General features: G+C 38.0%; 1 protein-coding gene across 1 annotated transcript in view; it reads left to right on the forward strand.

Annotated features, from left to right (window-relative positions):
• VAV3 (vav guanine nucleotide exchange factor 3) overlaps positions 1–17,677 on the forward strand; it is a 398,006-nt gene that overhangs the window by 366,128 nt on the left and 14,201 nt on the right. Inside the window, exons 22-25 of the mRNA XM_019502081.1 lie at positions 901–935; positions 3,739–3,855; positions 6,264–6,351; positions 11,100–11,229. Of these exons, the coding sequence (XP_019357626.1) occupies positions 901–935; positions 3,739–3,855; positions 6,264–6,351; positions 11,100–11,229 (370 nt within the window). The remainder of the gene's footprint in view (positions 1–900; positions 936–3,738; positions 3,856–6,263; positions 6,352–11,099; positions 11,230–17,677) is intronic.

Consider the following 17,677-nt stretch of genomic DNA (forward strand, 5'->3'; position numbering starts at 1 on the left):
GGGGAACCCCCCCCCCCCCAAACAAACAAACAAACAAAAAACCCCACAGTTACCATGTTGTGGGATTTGGAGACACCCAATGCCCATTAATTATTTTGTTTTAAAATAATAGCTCTATTCTGAAGTATTTCAGATAGGAGTGTAGGATAGCCATAAGGGAATGCTGACATTATAGGATCCTATCTACAGTAATGAGAGAGAGAGAGAGAAAGAGAGAATCAATCTTTATCCTAATTATGTTTGATTGCAGTTTTTATTTTAAATTATGTAAAAATTAAAACAGTTGATCTTCAATATACACGCTGATTTAAATCCAAGTACAAATTTAAAGCTTATTAGAATCAAGTCATAAAAGTACATCAGAAATCTGTTTATTCCTGTTAACTATCTCAAGAGATCATACAACATGCCTCATAGCTGACAGCCTTTTCAAGGCAATCTAATTCAAAACACAGTGAGTGAGTTAACTGCATCATTGTACATTTAGCTGCAAATTTTAATGATGATTTTCAACAATGCGTATCATTAGACAAGTATTTTATAGATCATTGAGTGAATGTATTGCAAAAATAGATTTCAATTCATTTGAAAAAATGTCCAGGGTTTGTAGCATTTGTCAGTCAGAGATTTAAAAAAAACAAAATCAGCAACAACAAAAATGTATTTTTAAATATTATTTTCCAAGCAATATAGAATATTCTCACTTTATGAATTAGTTCAGTAGAAATGGTGAATGAATTAATTCAGTAGACCCAACTGACTGATCTGACTCTTTTCTCCATTTTTCTAGTTTGTAAATGGGGTATTTGGAATTTCAATTAATGCCTCCTAAATATGTGTCAGTTAAGGAAAGAAAAATCATTCTTTAATTTCATTCTGTGATTTCTTTTCACGTTCTAGGTGCCAAAACCAGTTGACTACTCTTGCCAACTATGGTGAGTTCTGGATTAGCTTCACAAAAATTGTCTTGAAATAAACAGTCATAGAAAAGGTGCGTACAATTGTTTGCCACACCTGACCTAAGTTCATGAAGCTTACTTTAAGCCTCATGAACGCAGACTGGTAGTGGCAAATGCATCTGTTCGCTGTTCCTGGGAGCCATGTGGGGAAATGGTGTAAGTAAATTGGGGTTGGAGGAGGGGTTAGTGGATTGGGGAGGGGAAGGAGGGGGGTTTGGCAGAATTGCGGGAGGTTAGTGGGCCCACAAGGGAGGTTGCCTGGTCAGGGGTGGGGGAAGGTTGGGGAGCTAAAAATAGGCCAACCACAGTTGGTGGGGGCATGGGAATGGTGCAGACCCAGGGCTGCAGTAAGTGGCTGGGATTTTCCAGCCCTGGGGCTGCAGTGCAAACTTGTATAGCATTTGCGAGATCAGGTTAACCTAAACTTGATCTAAGTTAGCGTACCTCCTTAGGGGAATTAGTTTAGATAGGGTGTGCCATTTGTTGGTGATTTAAGCCATCTTCACGTCTATACAATTGGGCATTTAGATCAACCCAACCCTGGTTAGGTCAATCCAAATGTGACACCTGTATGTACCTAAAAGCAACAGTGTTTTATAGCTATCTAGTAGTAATTTATATTGTTTCATCCATTCTAGGATTCTGTTTAGTGGCTGGGGAAAACAAAAACAAATATGCACCGTCTAAAAGCATTTTTCATGTAATGTGCTTAATGATTTTGACATTTTGGTTACAAGTCTGTGTCTACATAGTCCAAGTCTGAGAGGTTTCTGAAGTGGTGTAATAAAAGATCAGTACAACACAGAGCGTGCAAATTGATTTTACATGAGATGATAAAAATTAACAGAGTGAAATATGTTTTGTTTTGTGGAAAATTTTGCAGTTCCCTCAAACAAAATTTTGGCAATCAGTAGTGATGGAAATGAACAAATATATCAACTCACTGCCAGTGTACAGCTTACATGGGGCATGGTACAGTGTGAAATTTTTGCATGGGAGTTAATTTCACCTTAAAATAAAATAAGGGACTGATTCTGCTCTCAAACTAATTTATCACTTTCGTGTAGTTACTCGTGATTTATACAAGTTTTATAGCAAATGGGATGAGACCCCCTGATCCAAATAGCACCCCCATTTGTATCTAATTGAATAAAATACATTTCTAGTATTCATTCTTCAATGTTATAATTGAGGCTATATCCAGTTAAAGACCATTTTTTCCTAAAAGTTTGTAATTTTAAGTTGAAAAGTGTCTTGTAGACTGAACATTGCCTAAACTCTCAACCTAAGATGTTTTTGCAACAAATTCGAAAACGCATCAGAGATTTTCTACTCTTAAATAAGTTTTATCTCTTATGATATTTAAATATCTTTATTAATAATAATAATAATAATGTGACTAGTATGAAAAATATATACTAGTAAAGTAAAAGGTTACTATACTACAGTAATGCGAGATTTTATAGCTGCTATAACATGTTGCCATTTTAGAAATATATTTTGCAAGGTACTGTTCTCTGCAATTATCTACTTTAAAAAATAAAGCCTGGCAATTACATCATGTTAATAAATTAACCAATGCACATTATTCTCTAAGTTAAACTTTTAAATCATTGTAAATGAGTGGTACTCAACCTTTTCGGCCCATGGACCTGATGGGCTGTGCCTGATCCCTCTGTGGGCCAGATCCTGCAGGGTCCCTAGCTGGCTGCACAAAAGGAGAGAGGGGGCAGCCTGGCCCAGTTCAGCCACATAGTGGAAGGGGATATGGCCTGGCTCCGTCTGGCTGTGCAAGGGTCACGGCCCAGGTCCACCCAGCCCTGCCACATGGGTTTTGGGGTTTTGGCAGCGAGGTGTGGTAGTATTAACTGCCACTGCTCCCCTGCCACCAAATTTCTCAATCTGTGGTGAGTCTTGTGGGCCAGATTCCAAGACTCCACAGGCTGCATTCGGCCTACAGGATTGAGGTTGAGCACCTCTGCTGTAAACAGCCAGCTTCAGGCAAACCATTCTGGAGCCCCACTTGAGCTGGTTGTGTTGAGCAGGGCAAAGCATCCATGCAGACCAGAGTGCAGAGACAGTGACATAATTATTTCTCTTGGGTTTTGGTCTGACTTATCAGACGTAGGTTGAAATAGACTTTTTATATAACTTCCTGGAGTTTAACCTGTCCATTAAATTTGCCATAAATTTCAACCTGCAAAGAAAATAGGTTAACTATGAATGAAAGGAAAAGGTTTAGGCAGGCAAAGTTCTTTGAGCAGATGTGATACCTTTTATTAGCTGGTCTAATAAAAGGTATCACATCTACTCAAAGAACCTTGCCTGCCTGTGTCCTTAGACTAACATGGATACAACCAAAAACCCAGGAAAATGTTTATTTGTTTACAAAATTCATGTATTAATAATTCAGAGGGTGTTATTACATATATCTGTCAGGAAAGCACTTTTGTATGTGCTTAAGTGCTGTTGCCATCTACAGTCATTATGTATATGAATGAATTTGCACAAGTGCTTCCTTCCATAAGGATGTGCTTAAATGCTTTCTTGAATAGGGACCATGGTTTTCTGTACCAGGAGGTGGCAGATGCCGTTGCATATTTTCTGGGTATGCTGAATTTTCACAATCCCAACGTGCATTTCATTTACCAGTAGTATTTTGGTGCAACCTTTAATCACAATCTTGTGTACAATATTGGAACTGTAAATTGCACATTTAATACACCCATGGCACGTATTTGAAGAAGAGCTAATATGTATTTGTTTTTTTCTGGCACAGGTTTGCAGGAGCCATGGAAAGATTGCAAGCGGAGACTGAGCTCACCAACAGGGTAAATAGCACTTACCTGGTGCGGCATAGAACCAAAGAATCAGGAGAATATGCGATTAGCATTAAGTAAGTGGGATGAGCATTTTTATAGAAATAGATTTTCTGTTGTCATTGATGCCGAAATGTTTGCAATCAGTAAAGAACATCATACATCTCATTGCAGCTTGTGTAGTCATACGTATTTTTTTGGTTTTAGGAAATTTGCTCTCTCTCTTCCTTGTTCCCTAGTCTTTTTATGTATTTTTCATTAGACAGTCATTGGTTTAAAAAAAGAAAAGAAATAGCTATGGGACTAGAGATTCCCAGAACTTGGGATTCACCCTCCTAGAGAAATAACATAGAGTAGGCTGTAGTGTCATGCTTCCATTGCTTGCTTCCCTTTGGATCCTGTTGGCTGTGTAGTGGACCAGCATGAAAAAATGGGTAGAGGAGGGTTCCACCTATCTTAGTGATCATGGTAGTCCACTGGGAAGTGGGAGACATGGGTTTAAATCACCATAGGGGGAGGCCCTAGAACCTAGGACTTAGGCAAGTGCTGTTCCTGCTAAGCTGTTAGGTGTAAAAGGTGAGCAACATCACCATCTCCTTTGGCATTGAGTAACATCAAACAGTTACTAAGTTTGCTTTGACTTTGCCTCAAGAATTAGGGATTTGGGCAAAATTCAGGTTGGTTCCTAGTATGTATTTGGGTATAAACAAGCATTGCCAAATGAAGTGGATTTGCCATTTCAGGATGCGTCCTTCCACAGCAAATTTGCTTTGTTGGGCAAAACTCATATCTCCCATTGTCCCACACTGGCCCAGTCCTGTGAGACAATGGGTGATATGTTTGCTACTTAGAGAGATGCACCTGAGAGATTCCCTGGGGCATGTCTCTGTAAGAGGGGAAAGTCAAGGTTCCTCTCATAATGAGGTGACTTGGAGATTGTCCAGAGTGCATCTTGGTAAGAAGAGAAAGCTAGATAGGCACTCCCAGGGCTGGAGGGGCCTGATCCTGCATGGGTATTCCAGGGCATGCAGGATTGCACCCCTCAAGTCCCAGACAGCTCTGGGCTGACCACACTCTCCCACCATAAACCTAACAGATGTCTACCACAATATATTGTCTACCACAATAAATTGTCTACCACGAATTGATGCCACCTATGTTGCAGCCACAAATTTGGGGCATTTGTGGCTTGGCAAGGGGTCTTTCCTTCGGTTTGCCTGGCCTTTATGTTGCCATAAAATGTTTATGGTAGCATGAAGGTGCCGTTTGTTTCCACTCATAGATGAGAGTGCGTGGACCTAAGTGGCTGATCTAGATTGCTTCTGAGCATATCCAGTACCCAAGTCTATGCACATAAGGCACTTTTCAAGCCAAAATAAATGACCTAATCAGACCTAATAAATTATTCAGTTTGAATCTGGGTGTCTAAGCAGTTTTGTGGGGTCAATTTGGATCTTTCCTTGTGATTGATATGCCTAAATTTCATCCAAATCCTGCTTTGGTTTAATAAAGGTCATTTATGACCTGGTCTTTAGGCCTTGGAGAAACTAAAATATACCCTATACTTTACATATTTTTTGTTATTCTGATTTTAATTATCCTGGGGTAGATAGGAGGTGTCTATTACTGTACCTTGCCAGTATGTGGCAAGGGAGCACATTTTTCATATAGCTAGAGTCATAGAAAAGTAGAGCTGGAAGGGGCCTCTGGAGATCATCTAGTCCAATCCCCTGCTTGAAGCAGGTTTGTCCCCATCTAAAACCATCCCATTCAAGCCTTTGTCTAACCTGTTCCTAACTCCACACAATCAACTTTCTTCCTCAACTACGAGGCACCAAAAGTAATTTAAGTTGCCACAGGTAAAGCAGGGGGACAAGGACTTGTCAGTATCCCACTGCTGCAGGAGTTGTTAAAATGCATTTGAGTGGCTATCCTGGGATGGAAGTGGACAGACAAAACCTTAACTGGTGTCAATTACAGTGGTGTATTTTTATCTTTGATTTTTTTCCCCCCAACATACATAGCTGTACTGGATTGGATGAAATTACCCCAGGTTTAGGATTATCATCTGTCCAGTTTAGGGTATTCCTTTTAAACCTGTGAAAAAGTTTTTAGTTTGACTGGGGCCTTATGTATAAAACATTTCAGTATTGTATGGGTAAATGAGTCTTATCAGCGGAAATTATTATGAGGGTCTTGTTTGTTTCCATATTGATTCTCAATATGAACTTGAAAGCAAGCAATATACAGGATCTCCTCATTAGAACCTACTGGTAGTTGGGATTTTTCTGAATTCAGACTGCATCTTCAGCTATGCCCTAATAAATATATTTGGTTAATTAGATGTCAACTTTGTATTGGCATGAATATACATTTTGTCTTAAGAATTTATTCATGTAGTGTTATTGGGGCATGCCCTTAGGTAGTTATTGATCTCCACTGATTAAAAACACATTTATATTCATAAGTTATTCATTGCCCACAGGTACAATAATGAAGTGAAACACATCAAGATTTTAACAAGAGATGGCCTTTTTCACATTACAGAACATAGGAAATTTAAAAATGTAATGGTAAGCATTGATTAGGTTTTTTTTTCCCCCCCCCCCTCAACATGCAACTCCCATGTACATACTCCCATTGAATTATGTGCTGGTTCATCAGCTTTGAAGAAATACCCTTCCAGCCCCTAACATCTATGAATCTAGGCTGAAAGACTGGCAGAATAATGTCCATCATTCCCACTTAGGATGCTTTTATATATTTGTGAGGCAAAGATTTTTTAGGGTGGTGTCTTCTATTGGGCCAACTGCATGGTTGAAGCATGAATGTCTTGCATTCAAAAGCTTGTCTGACTCTATCCCAACTATGTCTCTCACAATTCCTGGACCATCATAGCTACAACATCACTCTAACCCATTTGTATATTTGTGGTGTTCAGCCTTTGTAACAATGATGTATGCTTAAAATTATATTTGGGGCCAAATTGTGCCTTATGCAATGGTATGCAAGGAAGGAGACTGCAAGAATCCTGGACAGGGACCAATAACTAATGACATCTCTGAATTCTTTTAGGACTGGACACTACCCCTGTAGGCTAGGTACAAACATTCAGGGAGGTTAGAGAAAGATTAGATCACATTAAAAATGGCCACCCAGTCTAACTTATTTGCCCAGGTACACTAGATAGGTGGATTTAAGTGCAAACTGTACAGACATTCAGGACAGTTAGATCAGTCTAAAAGTGGCCAACCTGATCTAAGTTAACTCTACCTCTGAGGTAGTCTAACTTAGATTGGGTTGGGAATTTTTAGGCTGATCTAACTGTCCTGCACTTCTGTACAGTTACCAGTGCAGCCCCAGGGCTGGGAAAGCCCAGCCGCTGGCCCCAGCCCCAGGGCTACTCAGCTCTGATTGCAACCCTCTCTCCTCCCTGAATGTCTGTACATGCCTGTAGTGTCCCTTTTCATACTAATGTAAGTAACATTCCATACCAATACCACATCTCTCCATATCTGTTGAGGGATTTAACAGTGGCTATGCTCTGCCTATGGCTTCTGGAAGAGTTTTTTTATGTACCATTCCTACATGTTGGCCAGTGCCTGTCAGGTACAATCTAATGTTTAGGGTGTGTCTACCTTAATAGGGTGTTTTTTTTTCTCTTGTTTTCCTACAACTTGTCCTGCTCATATACTGAGAGTACTAGACTCAAAAGGGCCTCCAGGTAGTTGCTGGCATTTTCAGTTGCATGTTGTCTAACCTTGTTCAGATCAGATGTACAAGATATGGTATGTAAAATGCTGGCTGTGCTGCATCAGCAACAGCACTCTGTGCTGACAAACAGTAGAGGTTTTATTTGAAGATTTTCCTTCCTCAGCTTTATAGCTAACAGTGTGTCTCTCTCCACAGCAAAAGGACCATATATGGAAAATGAATTTGTGTTTGGACTGCAGACGTGCTTAAAAAATCCTTACCCATTAGGGTGATTATTAACCAGCTTAAATAGAGCAGTTCCAAAACTGCTTTAAACCTGTGCTAGGGAACAAAATGTCATGGACAGATGGTACACATGCACATGGACCACCCCATCACCTTCAGACTCTGCACCAAGCATAGCTCAGTGAGGCCCTAGTGTTGGGCCAAAGCCCTGAGTTTTTGATGTGTTACTGACTTTAAAAGTCTAATGAAAATAACATCATCATCTTCCATTTAAATTCTGACCCCTACTTTGGAGCTTTCTCAATAAAAGTCCACATGTTTTGATTAGGTAATACAACAATCATAAATGTAAGGTGACTGAATGTAGGACCTCCATGCACTTGTGAAATGTCACCATATAAGCATTTTCTGGGGCATTGTTAAAAGAAGTTGGTTCAATATGTTATACTTGGAGCAATAAATTGGATTGCACTTAGACTGCAAATTTCCTGAATGATCTAAAATGATGAATAAAAATGCAGGACTTCAAAATAAGTGAGCGCCACACATGGTAAAACAAGGAAGTCTTAACATTTGCTTTAAATGTAGATTCTGACAAAGGACGGTTCTGCTCTAAAGCAAGAATATTTCATGCACAACAGGGAATTGAACAAAGACCTATGCTTAATGTAGATCTTACTTTAAGGACATGTATATTAGGAGCAGAAATAGATTCCTTGCAAAAGCGCCTCCAAGAGAGTTTCACAAACTGGTGTGTGTTTTCACTTGACAGCTAGAATCCAATTATGTTTTATTTATGTAAGAGTAATGTACTCAGATATCCCAGCTCTGATTTCAACAGGCCTCTACACAGCCTCACAAATGTGTGAGGGAGGTGGTCATGAGGTCCACAAACGTAACATTGGGAACTGATGAAAGCATGTAAGGGCTTTCAGTATCTTGGCAAGGCATGTCAACTGAAGTCATATCCTGCAAAATTTCCATTGATGGTAATAAGACGGCTTTATAGTATCATTGACATGAACCTCAAAAGAAAGCATTAAGATCAGAGATAAATACAGGATCACAAATCTGAAAGCTAAAATAAAGAGCTTGTATCAGAAGGGACAGATGAGGATGAAAGAAATCTCTGCTGGAAAGGCCTGTTCAGTAGCTGTTCTTCTTTGGTAACATTTAATATGAAAAGAGTTACTTGATGACCTAACCTTAGCATAGTACAAAGTCTGCCATATGCAGTGTTGGTACAGATGGGTAGATCAAGATGGGTGCCATTAGCATGCAGTATAGAACAGTGACATTGCTGTGGAGGCCAGGTACAACAACAGAGGTAAGGCAGAGCAAGTAAATCTATTACAAAGCTGTCATGGAAGGGTAAAGCAGGTATCTGCAATGAAATAATATCTTCCTTAGGATGTGTTCTCACAACATGCTTCATTAAATGTGTTTTTAAGATTATGTTTAACATGGGGAGAATGAAGCGAATAACATATCAGGATGAAGTGATGTAGGGCTAGGTTCTTTAGTGGCATAAATGTTGCAGTTGTCTTTAGTGGAGTCTGGTTTGCATCAACTGAGGAGTCAGCTGTTCACCAGTTTTAAGCTTGCCACTGTAAATGTTTTAACCCAGATCATCATTTAATCATTTTAGTGTAGCATCTGTATTATGAGCACAAGCTAAGGTTTTAAAGGTGTTTGATATCCCATGCTCCCTAACTTAATGAGTACAATCAACCCTGGCTAAATCAAACAGTTTAAATTCCTATCAACTTTATCTTTTACCAGATTATACATTTGTTTTATACAAGTGTTCTGTTTCTGAAAGCTGCCTACAAGTCAGCTTCTGTTGCTTGTCTCTATGATGATTTGAATCTGGATACTTACTGATTATTTGTCAGAGATGTGCCTTGCTGAAACTGCAGCATGCCTTCTTAGCTAATATAAGGACATGGAAGCCCAAATATTTATTTTATTTCTAGTTTTTTCTGTTTACTTGTAGTGCTTGGAGATCAATGATTATAAACTAGTAAAAGAAGGTGTAGCTTTGATTTTTGCTTTAGATACTGCTTTAGAACCACCTATTGAGATGCACAGTATTGCACAACATGGACTAAAATTCTCCCAAATTCAGTTCAGGGGATTAACATTAAGATTGTTTTAAAAACTTGCAACACTTAATGGACTTTGTTGAGCTGATTTCATTGGAATTAAATTTATTTTCATGAACTGCTTCAGTTTTTTGAGGATAGTCTGATTATGTTGGGCCTGTTTTTAAATCAGAAGAAAACTATTTATGCTTTTTCCTTGCTTGAATTGAGGCTTGGCCTGACTGGTGTTTTTTTGGAAACTTAAACATGGCTGAACTTAAAGGATTATTGAATGAATTGTTGATGAGAGTTAAATGTTTACAGTAAATTGATTTGCTTTTCACTTTGGTTTTAAAGAGTGAAACACCATGATTGACAAAACAGAATAATTAAATGAAGTGTGTTTGGCTAGCTTTTTCTGCTTGGCTTCTGCTCTTATTCCTTAGTTTGTCTAGAAGCTCTGTATTTATCTTGTGGAAACTAGTCTGTTAATCCAATCCATAGTTTGGCTAATTCAAATTTAGCAGTCATTTACTAGATTAGTAAGAGCCCAGGTACTTTTTAGGACATTTTATAAGATTATAGGAACAGCTCAGACACTCAATGTTTAGCGCAAGGACTGAAGTCACTACTGAAGCATCAGGCTTCTATATGCTATTCTGGCAAATCATTTATAAAAGACAAAAATTCTCAGGATGGGCATGTAGTGAATGTGTGTACTTTTTCCTCACTCCTTGTGTCATCTGATGCAGTATACCAATTTTAATGACACCACTTTGAAAACTTGACATGCTTCATATATCTGATGCAGAAGTAACTATTGACAAGAAAACTCCTCATACTCTTATCTGGTGTCTGTATGTGTTTAGAAATGAATATGTGGATAAACATTTTTGCAGGAAAAAACTGGGAAAATATAGATATGTACAAAGTATAACTAACAGCTGACATCTCTGTCCACCTTGGAAAGGAGAATATGTATTCAGCAACTTGGCTTTAAGGACTAAGTAATTCTCTAACACTAAGAATAGGTGTTTTGTCATTTTTATATGTACCATATACTTTTGGGCAAACATGTAATAATACAAGTACCTTATGCTAAATAGCAGACAGAGCATTAAGTATATCTATGCAGTCAGACAATACTTTAGGCTACATGGTTTTATTGTAAATTTAGTAGTATATTATATATAATATAGTAAGCTCACATGTAGTAAAATTGTTGTAAGCTATGTACTTGAATTTTGGAGAAAACGTAAATTAAATTTCCAGTAATTACTTTTTCTCCTTTCTAAAAGGAACTTGTAGAATACTACAAGCACCACTCTCTTAAAGAAGGTTTCCGAAGTTTGGATACTACTCTTCAGTTTCCATACAAGGAATATGAAAATTCAGCAGGACCAAGGAATAACAGAGCAAGCAGCAACAGTGAGTGTTACAATTTTATGTACTGTTTGGCATCATTTAAATACTAAAAACATACTGATATTTAAAACATCTTCATTTTGCTTTTTTGACATATAACCAATTAATATGGTAATGCATTTAGCTATGATTTTTTCTGAAGCTAAGCAGAACCAGATCTGCCAGCAGGTTTATGAACATGTCTAGCGAGACTTCTCTGCTGCCAAACTTAAAATCAGATTGGTGTTCAAGAATCTATTACAAATGCTAGTGAGAAATTTAATTTGCAATCTGCCTAATTTTTGCAGACATTTGAATTGGCTGTACTGTTTTCTGCTTTGTGCATTAATAAGCAGTTGTGTCCATTTCTAATCTGGGCTTGGAAATTAAATGAATCAGTCATGTAATGTGACCACATACTGTAAACTAGGTTTTCAGTAATGGCACATCTTCTTTCCAATAATAAATCATTTGTTGAGTCATCTTGTTTTTATAGTTGAATATGTAAGACCATGTAATACTTTTTAAGAGTTTTAAAAATACATGTAATTCAATCACCTGTTTCAGATCTATTTGGGGGTATATAACATAACAGTGGGGATTTACAATATTGTACTATCCCTCTTTCTAATATTGAACATTTTCTAGCGTAAATGGAATGCTGTGAAACTATTGTCACTAAATGCATAGTAGTCCAGTGTTGCATCAAAAGAATTGCTACATATCATGTAAAACGGTTTTTTCTTTATGAAGTTGGATTAGATTTTCCAGCATTGCATGCAAGGCCCATGCCTTTGCACTGCAACAGAAAGTAAAAGGAAAATAACAATGAATGGTAATTTTAACAATATGAAGTGTGCTATGAATGAGGAAACAGTTCTGGCCTAGTTTCTTGTGATAATGATTTGGCCATCCCATCATCATAATTTACTATATATCTTAGATTTTGACCTGTTCAGACCTTTAGTCCAAGAACACATCTGTGTAATTTAGGAGGCTTTCTCCTTCCTTATACAGAAGCATAGGAGCATTTAGGATAGATCATTTTAAGAAACTATCCCTCTTTGTATCAGTTTTCCCCATTTGGTCTTCTAATATCATCTCATTTCCTCTTGTTTCCTGTCCCTGCTTCCCAGCCCTTCAATTTTTTTTCTCCTATGATATCTTGTTTCCCATGTTTTCTTAGTAATTACTTCCACCTTGTTTTTCTTTTTCCTTACCCTCTCCTTCCTTTTCCACCATCCCTCCCTGCAATCTCTTTCTCTTCTTCCCTTTCATCCCTGGCCTGCCCGGAGGTCCTGGACAATCTTTCCTGTCTCTGCTGGATCATAGTTTAGCTGATTTAACATAAGAACAAACAATAATTACTTTTTTTTCCCTCTCTTAGACCAGCTGATAGCAGGTATCCATACCAGCTGGAAAAGTAGTGATTTGCAGCAGCATTGGGCAAACCACTGCAAGTGCTTGTAGGATGTAAGATTTTACATAGACCTATTCCACAACCTTAATTCCACCCAAATTAAACAATTTCCTGTGACAGAAATTCAAGGGAAATCCATGGAAGGGTAGGAGAAATAAATATAGTGTGCTCTCACCTTTGTAAGGAAGTTGACAAGCCTATATTTGTGCTACCATGGAATTCAGACATTTTTGCTACATTTGCCAATGGGGATTGACAACTTTTCTCTTTAGGCCAAACTTGAAAAGTCGTTTCATTTTAGAGTTCCAGTGTAAAAAACCTGATAGATTTACCCAACACTGTTAACAAAGCCCAGATACTTTGACTTAAGGTGACACTTTGATTAATGAATTTGACATTTTTCTTTTGAAGTGTCATCATGTCCCTGTGAGGTGTGTGGGATTTTTTTTTTTTTTTTTTAGAAAAGTATCCCTGATTTGCAAACCATCTGTAAATCATGCTGCTTAGTTTTTACAGCTGTCCTGTTAGTTTTCACCAAGCTGGCATTAGAATAGTCTCAAATCTAGGTTGTGTGAACCCTGAAGTATCTGAATTTCAATGCAGTTTGAGTATCAGACTGTATGTTTTGTTAGGAGGGGCTGGAACAAACCAAGAGATTTGCTGGAGTTTGACTCCCTTCAATCACCCTGCAATGGCAGTTGCTTCTTGACCTTTTCCCATTCTCATTTGAAAGCAGAAAGGCTAGCTGTTGAGAGGGAGCCTCTCTAGCAAGCCAAGAAGAATGAGGTTTCCGAGGGATGGGGATAGCCCCATCCCATCTGCATCAGACTTCACAAGCACGGGTTTGGTTGGTGTCATTATTTTGTCAAGCTTCCAACAGAAGGGATTTTAAGGTCCTTGGTACATGTTGGGCCTAAATAGAGAGAATGTTTCTGATACAGGATGGTTTCAAACTACTGGAAACTTTGACAAAACTGTACCACCTACAGGTGCTGAAATCCAAAAGGCAACTTCAAGATGACTTAATTTTCTAAGATAATAGAAAAGAGGTTTACCTTCATTCATTTATATACATTCATTTATATATATGTATGTGTATAATATGGTTTTATTTATTTACATTGCGTAGGGTGAAGTATTAATCGGCTCCTTGGTTTCCCAGTAATTTATATGACTTTCAATACTTTTTTTTTATGTTACTACTTAGGCAAAGGGTGATTTAAAAGCTGAACTACTTCAGTCACAGTCTTCTTAACAGTAAATTGTCATTAGAACCTAATCTTTTTTGTGGCTACAATTAATTTGGCTTTCTGCATAATTCAGAACATTTTGCAGTGGTTCTGTTTAATCCCACATCTCCCCAGAATTATGTCCTCTTTTTAGATATTTATTGCACTGCTTGAGAGGTTATGCTGTCAGCCATGGAATATGTCAGGATACCTAGGATTTCACATTGATTTTATTTTAAAAAGTAAGTCTACTAAGATGAGTTTTGATTGCAGGGCTTGTTCTTGGGGTTTAGTTTTTAGTTCTAGACTTTTGGTTTTATGAACACACATGATTGTACCTAGAAAAATAAGCACACATCTTCAATCCTCCCCTTGCCCCCCAGCCCAAAATAGAAAACTATCCAGAAACACATGGTAGCACAGTCATGTGACTAACACCCTGATTAACGTGAGTAAATGTCAGCCAAAATAAATGACAGTTTGAGGCCTGTCTAGAATGGGGTCTATGAAGTAATTTGAATGTGAACAGAGTTGTTTTGGCTGCTTTTACGAAGTAATTAAGACTAAGTAATATTGTCAGGTGTTTTCCTAAATAAATATTTAGGCTAGCACTCAAAGCTGACCCCTGGGTACCTAACTGTTAAAAGGAATTATGTTAATATAGTAAAAAGAAAAAACCCCCCCTCTGTTCTTAAAGATTTGCGTTGAAACTACTGCTTGGTGACTAGAACAAAGACAGCCTCTTGTCACTAGCATCCTAGCACTATTAAATAGCAAAACTCCCTTTTGTTTTAGGTGGAGGCACGATTTTCTTGTTAGAGTCAAACCCTCAGTCAGATCTGAAGTAAAATTATTTTAAAGAAGACAGCATATTGTAAGAACAGGAAAGAGCTGTGTAGTCTAATACGTAGTGCCTATTCTTGCTCATTGTATCATCATCCTTTTTGTTCCATAGCTTTCTTTCCTGCTATAGCAACGTGTTTTTCTTTCCCTTGGAACTTGTACCTGCACTTTTTTAAAGTCACCTCCCTCGTTTGCATAACCATCAGTCCATAAACACTGTCCTTGATACAGCTGTTCACATATGGGTGATCTTTGCATGGCTAGACCTTTGCTTTTTTCATTCGCTGCATGTAAAAGCTCAAGTCCATAGTCCTGCAAATAAACATCTGAAAGCAAAGAGTAAACTTGTGGGCAGTACAGCTCTACACTACCCTCAATATACATCTGGGCCTTGATGGTGCAATTTTGTTAAAAAGGAAAAATGCTCCTCCATTTTCTCTTTAAATCCCATGAGAACATCAGCACTACCAGCAGGTGTGTGCTGGGAAATAACCACCAAGCGCTAACTCAGCTTTTCCAGAATAGCATTGCAGCATGATAGAGTATATTGTGGCAATGTGCATAAAATCCAAACTACTCTGAAATGTTTCTTTTATAAATAGTTACATCGTATTTGGAGATCTCTGTTTGCTGTTACTATTATTTCTTCATTGCTTCTCAAAAAAAGAGTGATGAAACATGAGAACATATGGGACGAGCGGGTTACATTTCTGGGTTAGGTAAATTCAGTACATTTATCTTTACTTTTTTCCATTTAAAAAAATATGGCCATAGGCCACCATGGATTTGTTAGAGATCTAATAGGAATTTCTTTAAGGCTTTGATTGTCTAGGGGTAGTATTACATTTTTTTTCAACAAACAAGGGGCTAGAATGAAGTTTTGGCTCTACTGGTTAAACAGATGACCCAGCCAAATTCTTCCATCCTACATGCACTCAGGACCTCAGCAAGTTTACTGAACTTGGTATCTTCAAGGACATTATTTGGTCCTCAGAGGATATGACATATGCACTAATTCCCACTGATGTTAATGTCTATCTGGGTGAAATGTGAACACACATTCTAAAAGAACCTAACTCAGTAAGGTAGTTAAGCACATACCCAACTTCAGGCATTTGACAAATCCTGACGATACACTAGGGCTGCTCTCATATTTGAAGGCAGACACCTGCTCAAGCACCAATAAAAAGCATTTTAAAACTTAAGGAGAAAATATTTTACCTGCAAGAATAAATTGTTTGAAATTCCTTTCTCTAAAACCCGACTGGTTGGTGTTTTTCTGTCTTATTTTTTGAAAATGCAATTGTGAAAGATTAAATTCTAGATCCAAATTGTCCATGTCTTCCAAAAAATGTCCTTCTGGACTTGCTCAGCATAGGACCTTAGTTTCCTTATTACTGATGATTACATAATAATATTTAAATATTTTGACAATATTTCAATGTTCTTTTGCTTCTCTCTTTTTCTCTTTCTTTCTCTAAGCCCCCTCTTTATTCTGTGGGTTTTCTTTTGTAACTCCTCCAGACTACAGCTTTGTTCCCCCTTCCTCCACTCCTTTCTGGTCAGGTACTGCTTACTGCTTTTATATTTCTTCTAAACTTGCTTCTATTTGTTTCTATGTGCATCCAGTGAGGGAAGGGATGAATTTTTTGTATGTATTCACTAAATACATGGCAGTTAATGTGATATACTGAAGACCGATGCTAAATCTCAACAATTAGATAATGCAGTAAGTTGCTGTGACAAGACAATCCAACGTGGAAGACTGATCTTTTTATATGCTAAGAATACCAGTCTTCTAAAGTGCTTTAAAAGCGTACGTTACTGTATGCAGCGTTTGAATAGATGCAGCAGATCTCAAATGGTTACTGAGCCACCACTCACCAGTGGTGTCTGATAGCTAGTAGCATTATATTTTTCATCAATTTGTATAAATTAATCTCTAAAACTTGCACTGTTTGAAAGTCAACCAAATATTCATCCCATCCCTGCACCAAACCATATCACAGCAGCCTCTTAAAAGTGTAGTTGCTAGAGTTTTGTTGTTGCATATGCTTTCTTTAGATTCTGCATTGTTTGTCAGTTATTTTTCCTTGTCTGTTTTTCAAGTGTACTTGCGTTGTTTCTGTTAGCCTTGTATAACTCACTTGCTTTGACAGTATACACACATTTTCAAGGAACAAATTGTAAAAAGAAGTTTGAAATGATAGCAGTGCTAATTACATTTCTGATGACATTATGGTAAATTCACAACCCACCACTATACCCATGGTAATTAAAGACACTTTATAGCCGTTAAGCCTTGGGTGCACCACCCTTTTGGCAACCGCTAAGAGAAATTTTGCCAGTTAGAAGATAAATGCTTTGCAGAGCCCTGGAGGTGTGTAAACAGCAGCAACTGTTACCTCCTTTAAAATAAAGCATTGTTTTCATCTCTTATTTTGGCTCTCTTCCACTTAGGGTGGAGGATTGGAGCTACAGTAGTTCAAAGATCTCTGGGATTAAGATAGTTCCTGTACTAGAGAAAGGAAAAGTCCTAGCACATGCATCTCACTTTGTGCATAAGCCTAGCTTCATGCTGGACCTGGCCTTTTGCAGCTACAACATTTTGTGAGGTTTCAAAAATCCTCCCTTTCTGTATAAAAAAGAATCTGGGACCTTTCAAGGTTGTTCAAAATAGGGGAGAAAAGAGAGAGAAGAAGAGAGAGTTTGTGGGGAGAAGAGACAGAATGTAATAAATAACCTGGTGGCTAGTGCATTCACCTGTGATGTTGGAAATCAAGGTTCAAGTCTTCACTGATTTCAGGCCAGGGACTTGATCCTCAGTATCTTGCATTCAAGTCAAATGCTCTGGCCACGAGACTACTCTGTGTTCCACGGTGGGTCTCTTTCAGTCACTTCTGCTGGTGTTATTTGCACAAATAATTAAGGGTTTATAGTAGGGCTGTCAAGTGACTAAAAAATGTGATCACAGTTAGTT

Source organism: Gavialis gangeticus, unplaced genomic scaffold (assembly GCF_001723915.1).
Source record: "Gavialis gangeticus isolate Ggan-Ray unplaced genomic scaffold, GavGan_comp1, whole genome shotgun sequence".
NCBI classification, from domain to species: domain Eukaryota; kingdom Metazoa; phylum Chordata; order Crocodylia; family Gavialidae; genus Gavialis; species Gavialis gangeticus.